The 17,738-nt window shown below is 44.0% G+C and overlaps 1 protein-coding gene across 1 annotated transcript in view; it reads right to left on the bottom strand.

Annotated features, from left to right (window-relative positions):
* Window positions 1-3,715: 3,715 nt before the first annotated feature.
* ntn2 (netrin 2) overlaps window positions 3,716-17,738 on the bottom strand; it is a 33,854-nt gene continuing 19,831 nt past the window's right edge. The window contains exons 4-7 of the mRNA XM_079576738.1: window positions 14,289-14,438; window positions 11,662-11,715; window positions 7,428-7,502; window positions 3,716-7,224 (exon numbers count right to left, since the gene is read on the bottom strand). Coding sequence (XP_079432864.1) covers window positions 6,833-7,224; window positions 7,428-7,502; window positions 11,662-11,715; window positions 14,289-14,438 — 671 coding nt within the window. The 3' untranslated portion in view covers window positions 3,716-6,832. The remainder of the gene's footprint in view (window positions 7,225-7,427; window positions 7,503-11,661; window positions 11,716-14,288; window positions 14,439-17,738) is intronic.

Consider the following 17,738-nt stretch of genomic DNA (forward strand, 5'->3'; position numbering starts at 1 on the left):
GAGTGAAATGCTTGACCCGGCTGTGACACGCCGAGGCACAGGTCAGATGAATCTTATTCAATTCAGTAGAACAGGGGGAAAGTAGCGTTGTACAATTTATCGCTGTAATTTGAATACATCCATCCACACAATAGCTTTCCTGTGGTAAATCCATGCACACATTCATCTTAAATTACCGTGGCTCGCGCGAGGCAGGCTCATCCCCAATTTCAACAACACTCAATCAAAGGCAGAGCGGAGGTATGGATTAGGAGAAGTCCAGCGGTGCACCCCAAGGCTCCGATCTGGCACCGCACTGGTTTTGAATTACTCTCAATTCCATTCAATCACTCAATACCCCAATAAAGTCCTGCATGAAAAGAGAAGTGAATGGATGTTTTTGCTGCAATCTTTTACAGTCGTTTGGCACATCAGTGTGTAGCCAGTTGAAGATTAGAACGGTCACATTTAAGGTGAAATTACCGTGCATAACATTGGATAAAAAGGACATTCACTGCATCTCTTGAGGAGATTTGGCTTGTCATGCCCAGGTTCCTGCATATCTCTCAGTTTCTCTCTTTTCCCGCCTCTCATAAGTCTCTCAAGTGGGCGAAGTGAAATGTCTTGCCCAGTGACACAACATAATTCCCCTGGTCTATGCTGGGATCAGAATGACAAGCTTTTGATTGGCGGGCTTTTTTTCCACTGAACCACTGTGCCTGATGTCAACACAGTGAAACATTAATCCACTATATTATCACAATGGTAATAATGTTACAGCGATTTCGTGGGACAAAGGCTGCCACTTTTACGTGAATGGAAAAAATGGAACTATCTAGAGATTGAAGGTTGACAGATGTGGAGGTGTGGTCATGTTGTCAGATCCAGAGGGAGGGGTCCCACTGTAGACAACAGCTGTTTTTACTCAGAGCAAAGACATGCAGCCGTTCAGAGAGAGAGAGAGAGAAAGAGATCAGACCTTCAGCGCTGAATATTTATGATCTCAGGCCGCACTGATTTCTCGCCACATATTTTGCGGTTTTACAGAGGGGGCTTGGTGACCCACACACATATACATAGGCAGCTTTGTAAATTCACACATGCTTTTGACTGCCTCTAAGTGGAAAGGAATACATTTTTGGAGATCATTAGAATGGAAAGTTTAGATGTGGCAAAATGTAAAAGCGAATATAGATTTGGGAACCCGTCTTGGCGTTCACACGCAGTGCCCCGTGCTGGAAAATGGCGTTGTTGCTCTTTGAAGCGCAGAGGTAATGAGGCTCTATTGAAAGCCAATGAAGCCCGGCTTTGGCAGCTTATAAAAGGGAGATCGGTAAGCCCCCGCACTCGCCTGGTCCTGTGTGGAGCGAGAATAGAAGACGAAGGACAATGGACAGTATTTGGTATTTTAAGTGGTGTTTTTTTCACAGTGCGTTAAGCCTTAGTTGACACCAACACTAGTCCAATGGTTTCCTGAAAACACAAATGTGTCATCTACTTTAAGTGTAACATGTTACGACTTAAGTGGCTACTCAATCACAATCCTACTTTGTTATAGATTTAGTCTGTCCTGGCAGTTAAGTCCAAAGATTGCTTATAGTATGTCCCGACTGGGCCACCATAGATGCTCCTGTTCTATGGTGACCCAGTGGTCAAAATTTCTTACATTTTCTTTTAATTTTCTTTGTATCCATTTGACCAGGGCATACAAACTCCATGTAGCACAATCAAAAGAAACACGCACATCCCTTTTAAAGCAGTGTGCTGGATCAAAAAGAAGCCAACAGATGCAATGAAAGTCAGCACAACTTAGCTAAATCAGACATGTGTGACATGTCTCATGAAGAGCACCCAGCCCAAAATGTCATATTTACGCAGCTGTACGGACTTTTTTCATGACATACAAACTCCACACAGAAAGGCCCGACCCAGCCTTGGAGTCAAACCCAAGACCTTCTTGGTGTGAGTATAACTATAGTATAACTTAAATATACTTTTACCAGAATAAAAAACATGTTCATAAATATTTCAAGAATAAAAAGTATTTTAGTCTGTGTAGGCTCTCAGTCGTACAGGAGTTGTCTATCTTCAATGAAGGATCTTAATTCATCTTCTGTACTCTGTAGTTGAAATGTTGAATGTTTCACCTCTCATCCAAAAGGCTTCATCAGCGCACTAAGGTTCAGTTCAGCCCGCAGACCAGATAACGACCACAGGGAGGAGTTCAGCTTGGCTTAGTCCCTCCCCTCTATCAATCAACTACTCTAACCTGTGGGTAAACATCTTTGTAGTTATGGGTCTCTGTAGTCCTAAGCCCTAATGACCTAACTCACACCGGAGTTTCAGTCTGACCGGTCCTAATCTAGGAAGCATTTTTGTTCTACAATCTCTACAAGTTTCTGAAGTAAATGCATCTGATTACTCCCACCTCTGAAGCTGAACAAATGCCTTCTATATGATATAGGTATGCATATTTTCTGTGGGTGTCATGTTTATTGCCCTCACAAATCAACTGGCGGACAGCACTGTGTCAAGTTGTGGCTATTAAGAGAAATAAATGATGAATAAAACCCTAACATTTATCCAACATATGAAAAATCCCTGTGCCAGGTTTGGTATTTATATTGCAACACTATCAGTCTGGTACAGTAGCTCCCCGGCCCTACGCTTTGAACACTCCTTTTTCCATCTTCCTGTCTGAGGGTTCATCAGTTATCGTCTGGTGAGGACCGGAGCCAAAATAAGCCAGAGCGGCTCTTACAGGGGTTTTGTCAACACCAGCTGAGGTATAGGGTGAAGGCTTTTGCAGGTCCACTGTCCACTGTTAAGCTGGGGCCAAGGTCAGGTGTCTCCAAAGAGAAACTGCTGGAGTGTGTCTGAGAACACTGTGCCACCGCTGAGGATTAGGGCAAAACGACTGTTATAGAAACAGACCGAGAGGGCTGTGGGCGAGAAAAGGCTTTTAATTAACATTTCATTGTGCCGGGGCTTTTGGTTTTTGTTGTTGGAGCAATAGCGCTATTAACAGGCAAATATGTGCCACCACAAAGAGGAAAATGTCATTTCTTTTTCTTATTCTACATTCAAAGCAACTGAACCTGCAATTTTTAAGTAGGATAGCATTACAAGTATAGTGCCCTCTACCCACTTTACTTCTGCTATGCCGTTTTCACAGGACATTTTTTTTCTCACCACACCAGCTCATTTGTCACTGCTGTTTGGTGAGTTCTGTATATTTTCTGTCGGTTGCCGGGAACCTGTTCAACACGAGTTTTCCTGGACAATTTATCATGATTAAATTCAACTGCGCAACATCCAAAACTCCTGGCCTTGGCACAACGCAGCCGCCCCAACTGAAAATGATGACACCCACAGCGCAGGCACAGAGGATCCTCTTTCATTTGAGCGCAGAAGCAAGAGAAATCACACTGAGATTTTACTGGGTATGTGTGTGTCACAATAAGACGTGCGCAACCTATGGTTCTCAAACTGTGGCCTATATTTGTGATCAATTGCTGCGTAATAGACTTTGCTGTTGGCCGAATTAGAGGAAAAAAAAGAAGCTGCTCGGTTTACAAATATCTGGAAAAGTTCAAATTGTTCCTTCTTTCAAAGTGGATACTATTAATCCCGACTTGTTTATTTATTTTGCTACGGGTAATGACTCAGAAAGATGATCAACGCAACACACGGTTCGTTAACTAATAATTTATTTTTTAGATTAAAACGTCAGTGGTTCATTGCCTCAAAAGGAAAATGTACAAGGAAGAGATCAGTGTTAAAAAGATCAGCACAACTGCTTTTGCACTGTTGTTTCTATGAAGAATGCAATGCAAACTTGTGGTTGAATCCGAGTGGCCACTTTCTCCTTTTAATCCCATACAAGTATTTATAGTCTGCAAACAAAGAAAACGATACATTCGGATTGAATATTTGAATCACGTCTCCTGGTGGCGATCACTAAAGCATATGTTTCTGGTTTCCACTTCCATGTAACATTGTCTGCTTTATACATCCCAACATGAAGTGGAACAAATATGTATTTACAACAACATACATGGTGGTCTATGGGATTTCTTCATCTATAGTAAACACTATTATTGTTCTCTGTAGTCTGACCTGGGAACCTCATAAGCAAATGGTTTGTTTATGCGGATAGCTTAATTAAACACACACACCTGTAAGTCTCGTAAAATCTGCCATGGGGGGAACAAAGCCTTTATGGCCTGGGTTCCTCTGCCAAGTTGCCAGGCTTGTTAATGTAAAACAACAGGATGGCGCTCCCTATGTGGCTTACTAAAGAGCTTTCACAAACATCTGTCTTGCTCTTATCTTTCCCCAGCGTTCAGGGTGGGAAACGGGGCTTTAGTGTAGATTTACTGGGCAGCAGGGATGTCACACTTCCTCTGTTAGTGCGTCGTGAGGAGCGCAGAAGCCTTGCAGGCACGTAACCTGACCATTCATCATAATGTTCAGCTCCGCTCTCACATACCAGACTGAGGAGGCTGGTACTGCTGCAGCAGCACCTGTCCATCAGACACAGTACAAATGATCCACATTTTTGAAAAATGTTGCCAGTGGGAATGGAGCTGTAGAGTGGTACACTCCAATCACGCAGCGTAAGTTCAGTCAGAAGTCTGTTCAGTTATGTCTTAATCGGGGACCTCACTACAGGGTTTTAATATCTTGACCAATTTAAAATTGTGTGACAAAGAGAAGACAACAAAAGGTTGTAACGTAACTGCACTAAGACCACACAAGGAAAGGCAGAAAGAAAAAATATATATTCGGAGGAGCCAATATTGGGCCATGCCTTCTGAAACTCAAATCAGGGCCTAAATCTGTCAAATGATCCTGTAGTGTGCTCCAGGCTGCAGTTTGAGAAAGAATTAGAGCTTCTTTTGGAGTCAAAATCCAGGCCAAACCATCTTTAGTTGGAAATTGACCAATTTGAGCCCATGTCACTCAAAATGCACTGGCCTGGGTCAAAATGAACTCTATGTGTGAGTGGGCCAAGTCACCAAATGGGTGTGGGCCGAAGTCTGAGTCCCTGTCTGGAAAAAGAGATAAGTCTAAGAGGAGGTCTGAGCTCTCAAACCAAAGGCTTGAGGCCAAGTCAAAGTTATTAAGACTTCAGGGCAAGTAAAGTCAGAGGTTCAGGACTCTTGTAGGTTCATTAAGCTAATTGAAAACATGCAGATAACTCAATAAGAGTAGCTTCATATGATTTACAACTGTTTACCACTTCAGTCGGCTGCGAGAGTGTGTTCACAGTTTCACATACATTCAGTCAAACGCTATAGTGCAGTACAGTAATGGTTTTGGGCTGCCATAAGCTTCTTCTGTGCTGTCACTTCTCTGAGGAATTGGACACACGTCATGAAGATACTCTGAGTAAAACCACGAGAGGCACAAGATGCCTGTTAGTATTCACTGTGCACTCGCATGACATGCTCCCCTGGTTATCTTCTACTCTATTTAAATCAATATAATATGTTTTTCAAAATGAAATAACAGCACTAGGCAGATAAAAGCTGCAGAGCCCTCGCCCGGTCTCTGTGGTTTGGTTGCCCCTGACTCCCATAGCTCTGTGAATTAAATTGAATATAAATGTGACTATGCCTCTTTGGCAGCACATGACAGGGCAGTTCAGGGAGGCATAAGGGAAGATGACTTGGGAGGTTTTCCTTTGGATCCAAATGCTCAGATTGGGTTAGTTGTTCTCTGCTCACTTCATGGTTTTGATGGACCAGCACAAACCACAAACATGCAAACATAACAAAGTTCATGAGGAATGAAATCTGATACTCTCATGTCATAATACAATCAGTGAGCACTAAAAGTTTCCAGCCTCATTCATTTTGTCAAAACACACCGGAGGAAAACATGCTTGTTTATCCCACTTTGTTTTCTCATTGACTGCATGAAAAGAAACTCTCGTTTCAATCTCTTCTTTTGGCAAACAAATGTCTGCCGGTCACTGGACATCACAGAGTTCATATATTTAAAGAGAAATTACATAGGCAGCAAACAACATCTGAGGCCACACTGTCCTTAAAGCACAAAAGTCTCCTGGAATATTGGCTATTGTTCTGAGATTCCAGTCGTTTGTCCACAATACTTCATCTTTCCTTCTAAATAGTGACAAGCCGCAAGTCATGGTGGTGATTCATGACTTCACTATCCACTCGTGAGCGGGGCTAGTGGTGATTCAAAGACACTTAGAGGGTTCTTGTGAAGATGTGGTTCGCAAAGTGCCCTGGCGTTGTGCCCTTGCAGAGAAGCAGAGTGCTCACTGTGACGGAGGCAGCAGCAGAGATGGTATAGAACTGAGTGTGGTCCACATATAGAAAGCCCTTGGTTCCTCATTGAAGAAGAGTATGACTATGAACACACTGTGATCATTTGGCTAAAGACGGAGTTTCTTTTAATGGCACCTGCAGCGGCCTGTTAAAATGAGGTGTTTGTCTTTACACAGGCTGCCGCTCAGTCTCAGTAAAGTGACAAGCACCGTTGAGTCCGTTCTCCAAGTGAAAGAACAAAGATTGGACAGTTTTTAGTTAGGAGGGCACAGTGGACTTTCTGCTGTCGTCTTGAAGGGGATGGACTTTGTGTCGACACTTCATACACTTTTTATTGGTCCCTTTTTAAGGCAAACCAAAGCGACAAAACACACGGACATCACAATAACAAACATGGAAATAAAAATACCATCATAATTATACAATATACACAGTTGTAGTCCTTAGAAATGTCGGTACATGCAGTCTGTAGTGTGCAGTGCTCTGTGACAGGGCGGGGCTCAGAGGTGTCCTGTCAAGGTTCAGGTGGGCAGAGGAAAGGGGCGTCCCCATCACGCTTTGCCACACTTCCCTTTCTTTTCTTTGCGCTGGAACTTCCTCAGGCGCCGCGCCCAAACGTCCCTCCATTGGATCACTAAGCTGTTCTTATCGGCCACCAGCCCGACGCGCTCCGTCCCCGTCACCTGGTTGGTCGTCCCGCTGCCGGGCCCCGCCCCCGCCCCGCCCCCCGCTGCGACTCCACCCTCGCTGCCGCCCATCACCAGGAAGCGCTTGCCGATCTGGATCTTGGGACACTTGCAGGCCAGGTCCTTCATGTGCACCCACAGCGCGTTGTCTCCCCGCTTCAAGGGCTCGCCGCGGCTTTTGTAGACGGACACGATGTTGACGGAAAACTTGGCCCAGTCGCCCACTGTCTCCATGTCCAGGACGTTCACCTGCACCGCTGTAGACACATGGACATGACCAGTGTTCAAACAATTCGATTCACTCATTCAATGAAAAAGCTGTATGTTTTTTAATGCTTTTTTGACAACTATAAGGGATATGGACAATACTGGATGAAGACAGTACATTTTATGAAGGACTGGCATGAACTAAATCGACCACACCAGGCAGGCCTACTTGAGACAAAACACGATGTCTTACCGTAATCCTTTTTACAGTACTTCTTCATGTTGATCTTCAGGTTTCCCTTCACCGGTTTGCAATAGGATTCGCAATCTGTAGGAGAAGACAGGAGATGTTGAACACGCTCACTCGCTTTATGACCAATGTTCAGATGAAATGTGGTCTACAGTGGTGTCCAGGTTCAGCTGCCTATAAAGGGAGCTGGGGTGACAAAACACAGTAAACTGTTATGTACTGTGAAAGCACCACTTTCCAAAACGTTACCATAAATCCTTGGCTCACACAAGACGTCTTAGAATAGAAGTACCTGGAAGATTCAAGTTAGGGCGCTGCAGGATTCTTTCTCATTGTGGGAGGTTTTAGATAAAAAAATAATAATTGGAAAGATGGGCACACACACGTGAAGCTTCTGCCCTTCTGTACATTGAAGACTGATTTGTTTTGTCTAAACACGACTACTGTACTGTTTGCGACTCGATACGTGTCCCATTCCCACAGACGGCGCAGCTGGGAGGCCTGAGACATACCAGAGGAGCACAAGTGTAGGGCCTGACATGTTTTGGGAGACTTTGAGCAAAGACAGAGCGTGGTGGAGCAGGTCATGCTTGGATGGATGTGAATAGAGCTTGGCTGCCAGCGTGAGCATCCAGACCACACACTGCACACATGACCTTCTCCGACCATTTGTCCTCCGAGCTGCCAGGGAAGCTGCTACAACTGTTGGACTGTAACACCTAAAATGGAGGCGTTGGGAAAGATGCAATATTGTGCTAACAAGTTGGCCGAAGTCCACACTAAAATGAGAAAGGCACCGGGTCTCATTTGGAAAGACTCGCTGGACACAAACTCAAGCATCTCCGATTTTATGAGTAAATGGGCTTTCTTTTAATGAAATAAAATCCGTCAAACATGTTTGTTTTGGAGCTGAATGGGATGGGTATCTGGAACCACGACAACCCCAATCTGTCCTTGGCCTAAACTAACTGCAAAACATTTCTTTATATTTCATAACAGAGTAGAAACAGTCATAGCATTTTAAAAGTACAGTAAAACTTTTGCTCAGAGCATGTCTTTCTCCTGGCTCCTGCTTTAAGTAGTTCACAATATCCATAAAGCGAAGTATAGCACGCAAGCCTCTGCTTTTTTGGTCTCCACGCAGCACATGCATGTAATTATTTGTCGTTGTTTGTTTTTGGAGGTCATGAAATATTTATTCTGCCATGCCAACATTAAGGCCATTGATTCCCTGTGATCACGAAATATGTTTTGCATGAACTGGAACAAAATCGGGTGAACCATTCGAAACAGATGAAAGGCTCATTGTGTCCCTTTAAAAAAATAATAATAATAATAGGCACAGGACTCTAAGATGAGAATATAATCACACTCAATGAAACGGTGCCTCGTTTTCAAAGCAATTACTTTAAGTGCCTTTGAGGGACCCCGGGTTAAAATAACAGAAAGCGATTGGAGAAGAGCTCGGGAGAAGGGGACACCGCGCATTGTCGCAGTCGGAATGTGGGCGCAAGTCAAAAACCACATGCGCGAAACTTCCCTCGCATCTTCAAAAGGAAAAGCATTCAGAGGGCGAATTCCAAATAAAACGGACATGAAATATCTCAATTAGGAAAAACCTGCCGCGGGAGGAAGAAATGAAAGGTTTTCGTGGGGTTTTGCATGAGAACTGGGTGTTGGAGCAGTGGAAGGAAGAAACAGGGGGACCAGGGCGCCCGTAAAAATGTCCAGGAGGCTTGGCTGTATATCAGAGAGAGGGGAATTTTATAAGAACAAAGGGAGAGGAGAAGACAGAGGGAAAAAAGTGGCTTCCAACTTCGACGGTCCAGTGTGTAGGTGTTGATAGGTTTGGGGATGTGCGTGTGATCGGTGTGAGTCTAGGCGCATCATTCACTCACAAACCGAACCGAAATCATTTTATTTTCAACTTGCCAAGATGTTTTATGGTTTTGTTTTGCGAAATATTGCACACAACAGTGAGTGGCAGCCAATTTGAGAGGCAGGACTCCTTATAGGGCTGGGTTTCGTAAGATTTTCCCGGCACTACTTTTGAAAATTATACTTTTACTGTGTCTATGATGCATCTAGATTTGAATAATGTACATAAATTACACAAAAGCTACACAAATCATTTATTTAGACTAGGACAGACAAGAAACTCTCTGTCGAGCTGTCTCAAGGCCAACCAGGCATTAAAGTACAATTATTTTTCGGTGGCAGTTTCTGATTCTAAAAGTGTTTAAATGTAGGGGCCTTTTGAAAAATATCACTTTGTCTTGGGACAGTGCGGACAGTTCCCATGAGGAGTCCCTTACTGCCAGCTGACCCAGAAGATAGTCGCACCGAAAACAGCCTTTTTAGGCCCATTCAGTACCCCGCGACAAGGACAAATTGCACCCAACGCCCCTTCCACACAAAAAAACAACCCTGGATGTGAGTGAGGGAGATGGGGCACTGGTCTGAGCCTGAGGTGAATGTGCGATCTGATACTGTTTCAGTTTCAGGACTTTCCCAGGCCGAGGAGGTGTACTTTTGTCAATGAGCTCAGTGAACGGTGAATAAAAGTAGAAATACATTGATGCAGTTGACAGTTTTCCATATTTCTGTTTTTGTTGCCAAATTTTCCATATGATTTGAGATCAATTTTCCATGATTACGTGAATTCAATTTTGATTAAAGTGATAGTCTGTAAGTTTACAAAGTGAGGAGAGATACAGTGAAATTTTAAACAATCAAATTCCTCCCCTCTTTAACCAGGAAGCCCTTCTTTGTTTGCAAAATGAGAAGAGCAGGAACAGAATTTTCCAAAGTAAGCGATCAAGCTCCTCCCCCTCTCTCCTGATTGGACCTGACAGGCTGGTTCACAGGGAAAGCTCGTCTCATTGGCAGACACGGGAGGATACAAGACTGATTAGTTGCTGAGGTCCGGCAAGGAGGGACAAAACATAATATATACCGTATTTTCCGAACTATAAGTCACACTTTTTTTCATAGTTTGGCTGGGGGTGTGTCTTATACTCCGGAGTGACTCATATGTGATTTAGGGTGAGCTCGAGAGTTTAGTTTGTTCTTTATGCTATAGTTATCTGAACTGTTTATGTGACTTTAACATACCAAACACCTGTTTAGTTTCTTGTTTATGCTTCACGTAGCTTTCCATCAATGTGTTGCGTTAGCATACCGTACGCCTATTCAGCCTGTTGTTTTTTTTCTTCATTAGGCATTTTTTGGCTAGTATATCTCATACTCCGGAGCGTCTTATTATGTTTTTTTCCTCTTCATTACTTCGTTTACTTTGGCTGGTGCATCTTAAACTCCAGAGCAACTTATAGTCCTGAACATATGGTATATAATGTTTCTTACTTACATCAAAATGCAAGATGAAATTAGTAAAACATTTAGAATTCCAGACTTTAAAGGGACTAGATGCAAGTTGACATTTTTACACCCTCTACTGCCACCTCAGGTCTTACGTGTAACTGCAGCTTCTATATTAAGCTCGTGCATGACGGCACTTTGGACCCGAATTAACAACTTGAGTGACAGTGCAGGATTTTAGAGGCAGTTGTGGTGAATTAGTCTGGGCTCATTCTACACATTAGGACATTGCTGGAGCAAGTAGGGGGTCGAAAATACATCATTTTAAAAAGGCTATAGAGTATAAATGAGTCAGCCAAAGCTAAAAGTATGCCAGTGTTATGCAGGTTGGCTAGTTTTAAAGGTAAAAAAAAACTTTGAAGGCTACGGTCCATTTACTGTACCCCCGACGCCCCTATTCTTTCAAAATGTTCCAAATCAGTGTCTTTCGAAGCCATAAAGCCGCAGAATGAGAAATAAGGAAATGTAATTGAGCAGAGCCTGAATTGGAGAGTCAAAACCAGGGACGTATTCCCCCAGTCACACGCCAGCGCTCCTTTCACGCCTCGCAGCCCACTCCTTCACTAAGTCTCCACGAGCTCAAGTGTAACTAATTACCTCTGCCTCAGCCTATCTGCATGGCCTTGGCATTAAGCTGCGTATACACTCTCCGCTCAAGGCTCCACTAAGTCAGGCCGAGGAGCGGTGCCAAGGATAAAGGAATTCACGACAATGGGGGAAAGTGCCTGTGATCATTCAGACAGAGGTGACCCGCCCTGTTTTAATATTTATGACACACCTTCAAACGCGAGTCTAGAAATGTGGGAAATATGTTTTTGTTCTCCGTCTAAAGCGGCCGTGCAGGGGCTGAGGTACGAACCTGCTGGCTCCTCTGTGCTGCTCGCCACCGTTGTGGGGTTGACCACGGGGATTTCTGAAACGCAAAATGAACACAGTGGTGAGAAGAAAGCAGCGTTTTAGGGTCAGCGTTTTGCAAATTCAGAACACCTCCCCAGGACGCTGTGCAGATTGACAACATGATCCTGATAAACAAACCATGAATCCCAAACTAACAGAGCAAGTGTTAACATTTAAACGTCATGTAGCTTTTTTCTATTGGTTCAATGGAATTTGTATTGTCCTGCTTAAGCACATTGTAAAGACAATTGTGGAAATATAGATCTGTGTAGTCTGTACGGCACTTTGAAATAACTCCTTTTTCATTTCATTCACTCATTGCTGTCAATAAAGAACTTTAAATGTTTCACACCCAGGAATTAAGTGAGTATGTAATGTAATTAGTGTTGATACTATCTGTCTTTATCAGTTTACTGAAGCTATCTCCCTCTTCTGACAGTTCACACTTCATTGTGATTGGTGAGCTCCATCCGTCACACTCGAAGCATGACGGGGAATGAGCAATGGGAGAAAGTGGGGAAATGTAAACAGCATGCCTTTGTGTTTAAGCATCACTGAAAAGCCATGAGTCACATTATGACAACAGGGAGATCACGATTTGGTATATCACAAATATTTTTTATCTAATCATGACGCCCAGGTCATGCTGCACATCAGCTCTAACATAGTACTCAAAACCCACCTGTTCAAACTAGCTTTTCCTTAAACCCCCTTTTTTTTTCCAAATCCGGCACTCCAGCATAAACCTACGGCCCTCAAGATGTTTTGAATGATTTTGAAGATGATATTATGACACAAATCAGAGATCAAATGCCTGTTCGAATACATAATAAAATGTGTGTAATACAGTCAAAACAGAACACCCAATAAGGTCATGTATAGTGCTGGGTACTGTAAAAAATGTTGATACCGATACCTGAACGATACTTTTTCAGATGCCTTTACTAAAATATTTGTCATGTAAAACCAGAAAACAGAACAATAATGTGTGGAAGATCGGAAAATTTACCATATCGGGTTCGTCTCCTATGTGAACTAATGTGTGAGAAATAGGGAATAAATTGGGGAAAATGAGGGGAAATATGGAAAATATTAAAAAATAAGGGTGGAAAATTGGGAAAACAAGAAATCCCTGGACCAACAGCATCAAAACTGTATCTTTTTTTTGGGTACCTGCTTTAGATAAGAGCAGAACCTACATTTTCTTCCCGATACCAGACTGGTGTTGTTTAATGTTACCCTTCCCTAATCATGCACATACAACGCCGCCATTTGTTAGAAAATTGTGCTTTACTTTGTGCTAAAATTGGCATGTCCGGCCATTGGACTTTTTACAATGAAGAAAATCGGCCCTTCGCCAAGTAGACTTTCCTACCCCTGCACTAGAGTAGCACTAAGTACAGAAATGCCTTGTTAGCTAATATTGAATTGGTTGAATCCACCTCCTCTGTGGATGCTTTGCTTTATCGGCTGTGTAATCCCTGTGTCGTATGCACGCACACTCGGACAGATGGCGCTGAGGGGAGCTGTTTGGGAAGATCCTGACGGTTAGCATAGACCTCCCTTGTGGCGCCCGCTGGCTACACTAAAAAGTGCCGCCGCGTGGACCTCCTCCAGGACTTCTGCTAATCCTATGTGACTTTCCAATACAAATGCTAATGCTACCGACAGGCTGCAGGCCCCTACCATAAACACAGTTAGGAATGCTGGCTTAGTTAGCACCCACCGGAGGATCTGTCTTTCATTGGATCCGGAGGTTCGGGGCTTGCACCTCGGCAGCGGGGAGTGTGCGGAGTGAAGTTGTTGGCGAGATTTTTAGGGATTGCAATCGCCGTGTTCCCTTTTGAATTTACGGGACTCCCCAACAACGAAAACAAACATGATCGCTGAGCTTTTGTGGCGACACAGCTGCCCGGTGTTCTTTAAGCTGTGTGTGTGCGTGTGTGCCGAAGACAGAAAGCAACGGATCATTCAAATTAGGGTTGTCGCCGCCATAGTAATTGGCTGCTTTAATAGCTTTGTCTTCCTCTGTCGTCTCGCTGGGAGGTGAGGCACACGGCGCTCATTACCATTACCGTTTTGGCTGCGGTCACTTTGATTTCGGTGTCACTCAAACACATTCGCGGCTACCGTTGCCTCTGCCAGCCCTGCCATCTGCTCCGAATCTGGAGTCTCCAACAACATGGCACCACAGGGCAGGGTGTTACTCCTGGATGGGGTTGTTAGCCTTGTTTGAGGCCTATTTGGCATATTAGCGCAATGAGCTAATATTGCCTGACAAGCTTTAGTGAGGTTTTGCTTTAAAGACACAGACTAACGCGTGTTTAACAATGCACGCAATCTGTTTGTCAAGTTTGTCAAGTAGCTAGTATTGTTAAGTAGATTTTATGTTGATATATAGCCCAAAAAGTCCAATAGCTAGGAAAAAAAAGGTCATAGCTTCATATGACAGAGGTGGGCAGCCAACCTTTCCTTTGACACTTCAATTTGCACAATTCTTTCCATCTATTTAAGGCTGTCTCATCTCTGATTTGACAGTGTCTTCTTCTGGCTCTCCGTATAGCGGTGTGCGGTCATGCGGTCACTCACTGATGCAAGGGGCGACCGGTGAGCGGCTCTGCTGGTATCCCTTGGCGCAGCGGTTGCACGTGATGCCGGTCACTCCGTCCTTACAGGGGCACTGGCCGGTGGTCTGGTTACACGTCTTCCCCGCCGCTCCGACTGGGTGGCAGTCGCAAGCTGGAGAGAGAAAGGACGAAAGAACGAAAGGAGTTAACATACGATACAATTACAGCTGAAATTACACGCTGTCACGAGGACGGTGTCGATGCTTATACGGTAATCAGGTAATGACTAGCCTCTGCTTGTTCTTGAGCTCATAACTGCTGTGTGGACTCTGGTGACACATGCTCCGCAATTTCATCACTTCCCGAAATAAAAGTTTAGTAGATGCCACACAGACGCCAACAGCAACAAGGAATACTTGGGTCACGCTGCAGCGCCAGCACATTAGAGCCTTCCCTGGTTGTAGGCAATTTATTTAAAAGTGATGGTCTTAACCCCCTCTTGGAGACGGCTTCACGGGATATTGTGAGCTTTATTGCAAAGGACATCAGGCAGTGTAGTCCCAAGAAGTCCCCCATCTTAGACATCTTGGGTTTACTCAATATTATTTGTTGTTATTCACCTTAAAAAAAAAAAAAAAAGGTTAACGCCGATTTGAGCGACTTGGCTGTTATTTGATCGGTGTAATTGTCCAACTCTATCAAGGAAAAAACATGAGCAAAATTACACTTTAGGGGGGGGAAAACCCAGTAACTTGACAGTTTACTCCAGAGCGTGCCAGAGAACAGCAGCTGCTAACACACCGAGGCCTCTTCAGAAATGTGTTTATTCGCCCCGATATATCAGAGCGCTGAATGCAATACCACCTGTTGACTGCGCAAAAAACCCCGCCAAAGGTCAAATGGCTGAAAGTTGACCCCGGTCGGATGGTGCGCGTCTGGCGGATTAGCTCGGGGCTCAGAACTTTGGTGTTTGTTTCCGGCGACAGGTCCACAGGTGTCCCGGAGAGCTGCGCCGCGTTTGATGCCCTACGTAAATCTGAAGACTCCGACACTGACAGGGTCGCTTGCACTTTGATGGGATTTGACTGAGATGTTCCAGATGAGGAGGGTATTGATAAACGTGCGCATTTTAAATCAATGTTACGTGGAGGCAGGCGATTATTTTCAGTGGACTGTAGTGGACTCAGTGGACTCTTCTCCAGCTGCGTCTTTGAGAGTCTTACATTACGCCGAAGTATGTTACTCAATACTGGCTAATGTTGGTTTGTAAGTCTGTAAGGGTTCAAAGTTGCATTGCACATTACAGGTGGGCTCCATCTTTATAGCTAGCAAAAAAAAAAAAAACCTAAATGAATTTTAATATCGTGGAAATGCCAGAAATGGAAATAAAAATGAAATCGGTCCAGATGCCATCAAGAATTCTTCTCTCCATTAAATGATGTGTTGGAAATATCTTAATCACATATTCACCGAATATTGTACTGTAACTCTGTATGGGTTCAAAGTTACCTGATATAGCGCGCCATGTTAAAAGTAATCTTAAAGAAGTAAAATGTTCCTGAAATAAATACTTTTGTTGTTCATTTGAGAGTCTAGCTTCAAGAAATCTGTCCATCGGGCAAGATATGAATGAACCTTGCCAGTAAGCTGAATTTACACAGCTAGCACACGAGAATCCATCTTGAACTGCTCCCGCCTTCACCGTTCGGACTGAACCAAAATTGGTTTCGGGTGGATTTGTGTTTTTTTTCATCCAATCAGCATCAAATGCTGCTCCAAACGTGCAACCTCTCCCCGAACGATTAAAACCAGCGCGAACGATTAAAACCAGCGCAAGATTGATGTCAGTGCAAACGTTATTGGCACTTTAATGTCAATCTGGTTCTTGCCAGGTTAGATATGAATTGCATTGTTAGCAAATTTACAATTTTCCTCTGTGGATGCTTTGCTTTATCAACTGTTGTCTGCACGCACACTTGGACAGATGGCGCTGATTTGACAAATTTTCACTGCAATGGTACACGGCTCCCTGGAGGCAGTGGAGGACCAGACAGGTTTTCCAAACACAAGAAAGCAGGTCTCTATTACTTTCTATTCCAAAGTTATGTCAGAAAATCAGAGATGTTGTAGATGGCGGGACCTCATGGGATTCATAAATTAAAACGTAATTTGGCGTCCCCTCCAGCAGATGTCGCCCTCGGTGGTCGCCTTGGCCGTACGATTAATACTATAATTAAGATAAAAAGAAATCACCACACTCAAAACATGATGCAATTATCTTAAATTACTTGATGATGAAACTATTGTAGGTGTTTTATCTTAATTTAAGTGTGAATATATTGCACCATGGACAGTCTCAAATCAAAGAAAATTTCACGTATTTCAGGACGACTAGAAGGCTCACTAAATAAATTATAAAGGAGTGATTTGAAACATTCTTCATTATGAATGGTTCAGGGGCTTCAGCAGGTTCTCACATACTACGCTGGTGTCTTTAAAAGAAAGATCAATATAATAAAAACTAGCCAAACTTAGTCTTTTCTTTTAATTGAGCAGATCCCAAAGAGTCCATCCCTTTCCTGTACTGCTTGCATCCTTCCCTCTCCCTCCCCAGTGCTCCTGCTGCTCTCCAGATGCAGCCGGTGGTGGCCGCGTGCTGCATTCCTGGGATTTGTTCTGTTAAACGTGCAAATCAAAGCCAGCTGATTACGGGCGCAAATCCACATCTAAAGGCGGCAGAATAAACTTATTATATCATTATCTCACTTTGCCTTGGCGCATGAGTCACTCGGTTAAGGCCGAGTAAACACACACGCGGCTCTCCTGTCTGAGAGATGCTGTGTCACTGATAAAAGACACGTGGGATAAAAGTGTTATGGAGGCGAATGCTGCCGCTGAGCCGGTCTGTCAGGCCCGTCCGTGTAAACAAAACGGCGGCTTTGTTGGATGTTCTCACTTCCCCGTCAAACAATCGCGGTCTTTTAAGACATCGGAGTTTACAGTGCACGTCCAGGGCCCCGGTAAACAACGGGCACCTCCGCCCACACCTCGGCTCAACCTGTTTGTCTGAACTTTTATGGCCAGGGGCTCGGGTCAGTGAAGAAGCCGTAAAAACGTCCTCAGATGTTGATGACTTTTCAAGCCAGAGCGGCTGCAGACGTGACGGAGGCCTGATGGGATTTGTAGTCTTTTGACAGGCCCAATTTAACTGATGAGGCCTGCTTCGCTATAGATCTTGCGCCATTGGAGTCTCAACTTTGGGTGGACAAGTTGAATCCAAGCCAGGTCGATTTAGTGAAAAGTTGTCTCTTTCTTCACAAAGCTGGCTTCTTTCACACCTTCACACCTTGACACTGAAACGATCTCTTCTCCTTGGCTCAAATACCGACCTCACTGTCATAAAAAGTGTGGTTGATGGCTTTCAGATGGAGATGTACAAGACACCTCGCTTCCAACCAATGAACAATGTGCT

This window comes from Gobius niger (genome assembly GCF_951799975.1).
Source record: "Gobius niger genome assembly, chromosome: 19".
Taxonomy (NCBI): domain Eukaryota; kingdom Metazoa; phylum Chordata; class Actinopteri; order Gobiiformes; family Gobiidae; genus Gobius; species Gobius niger.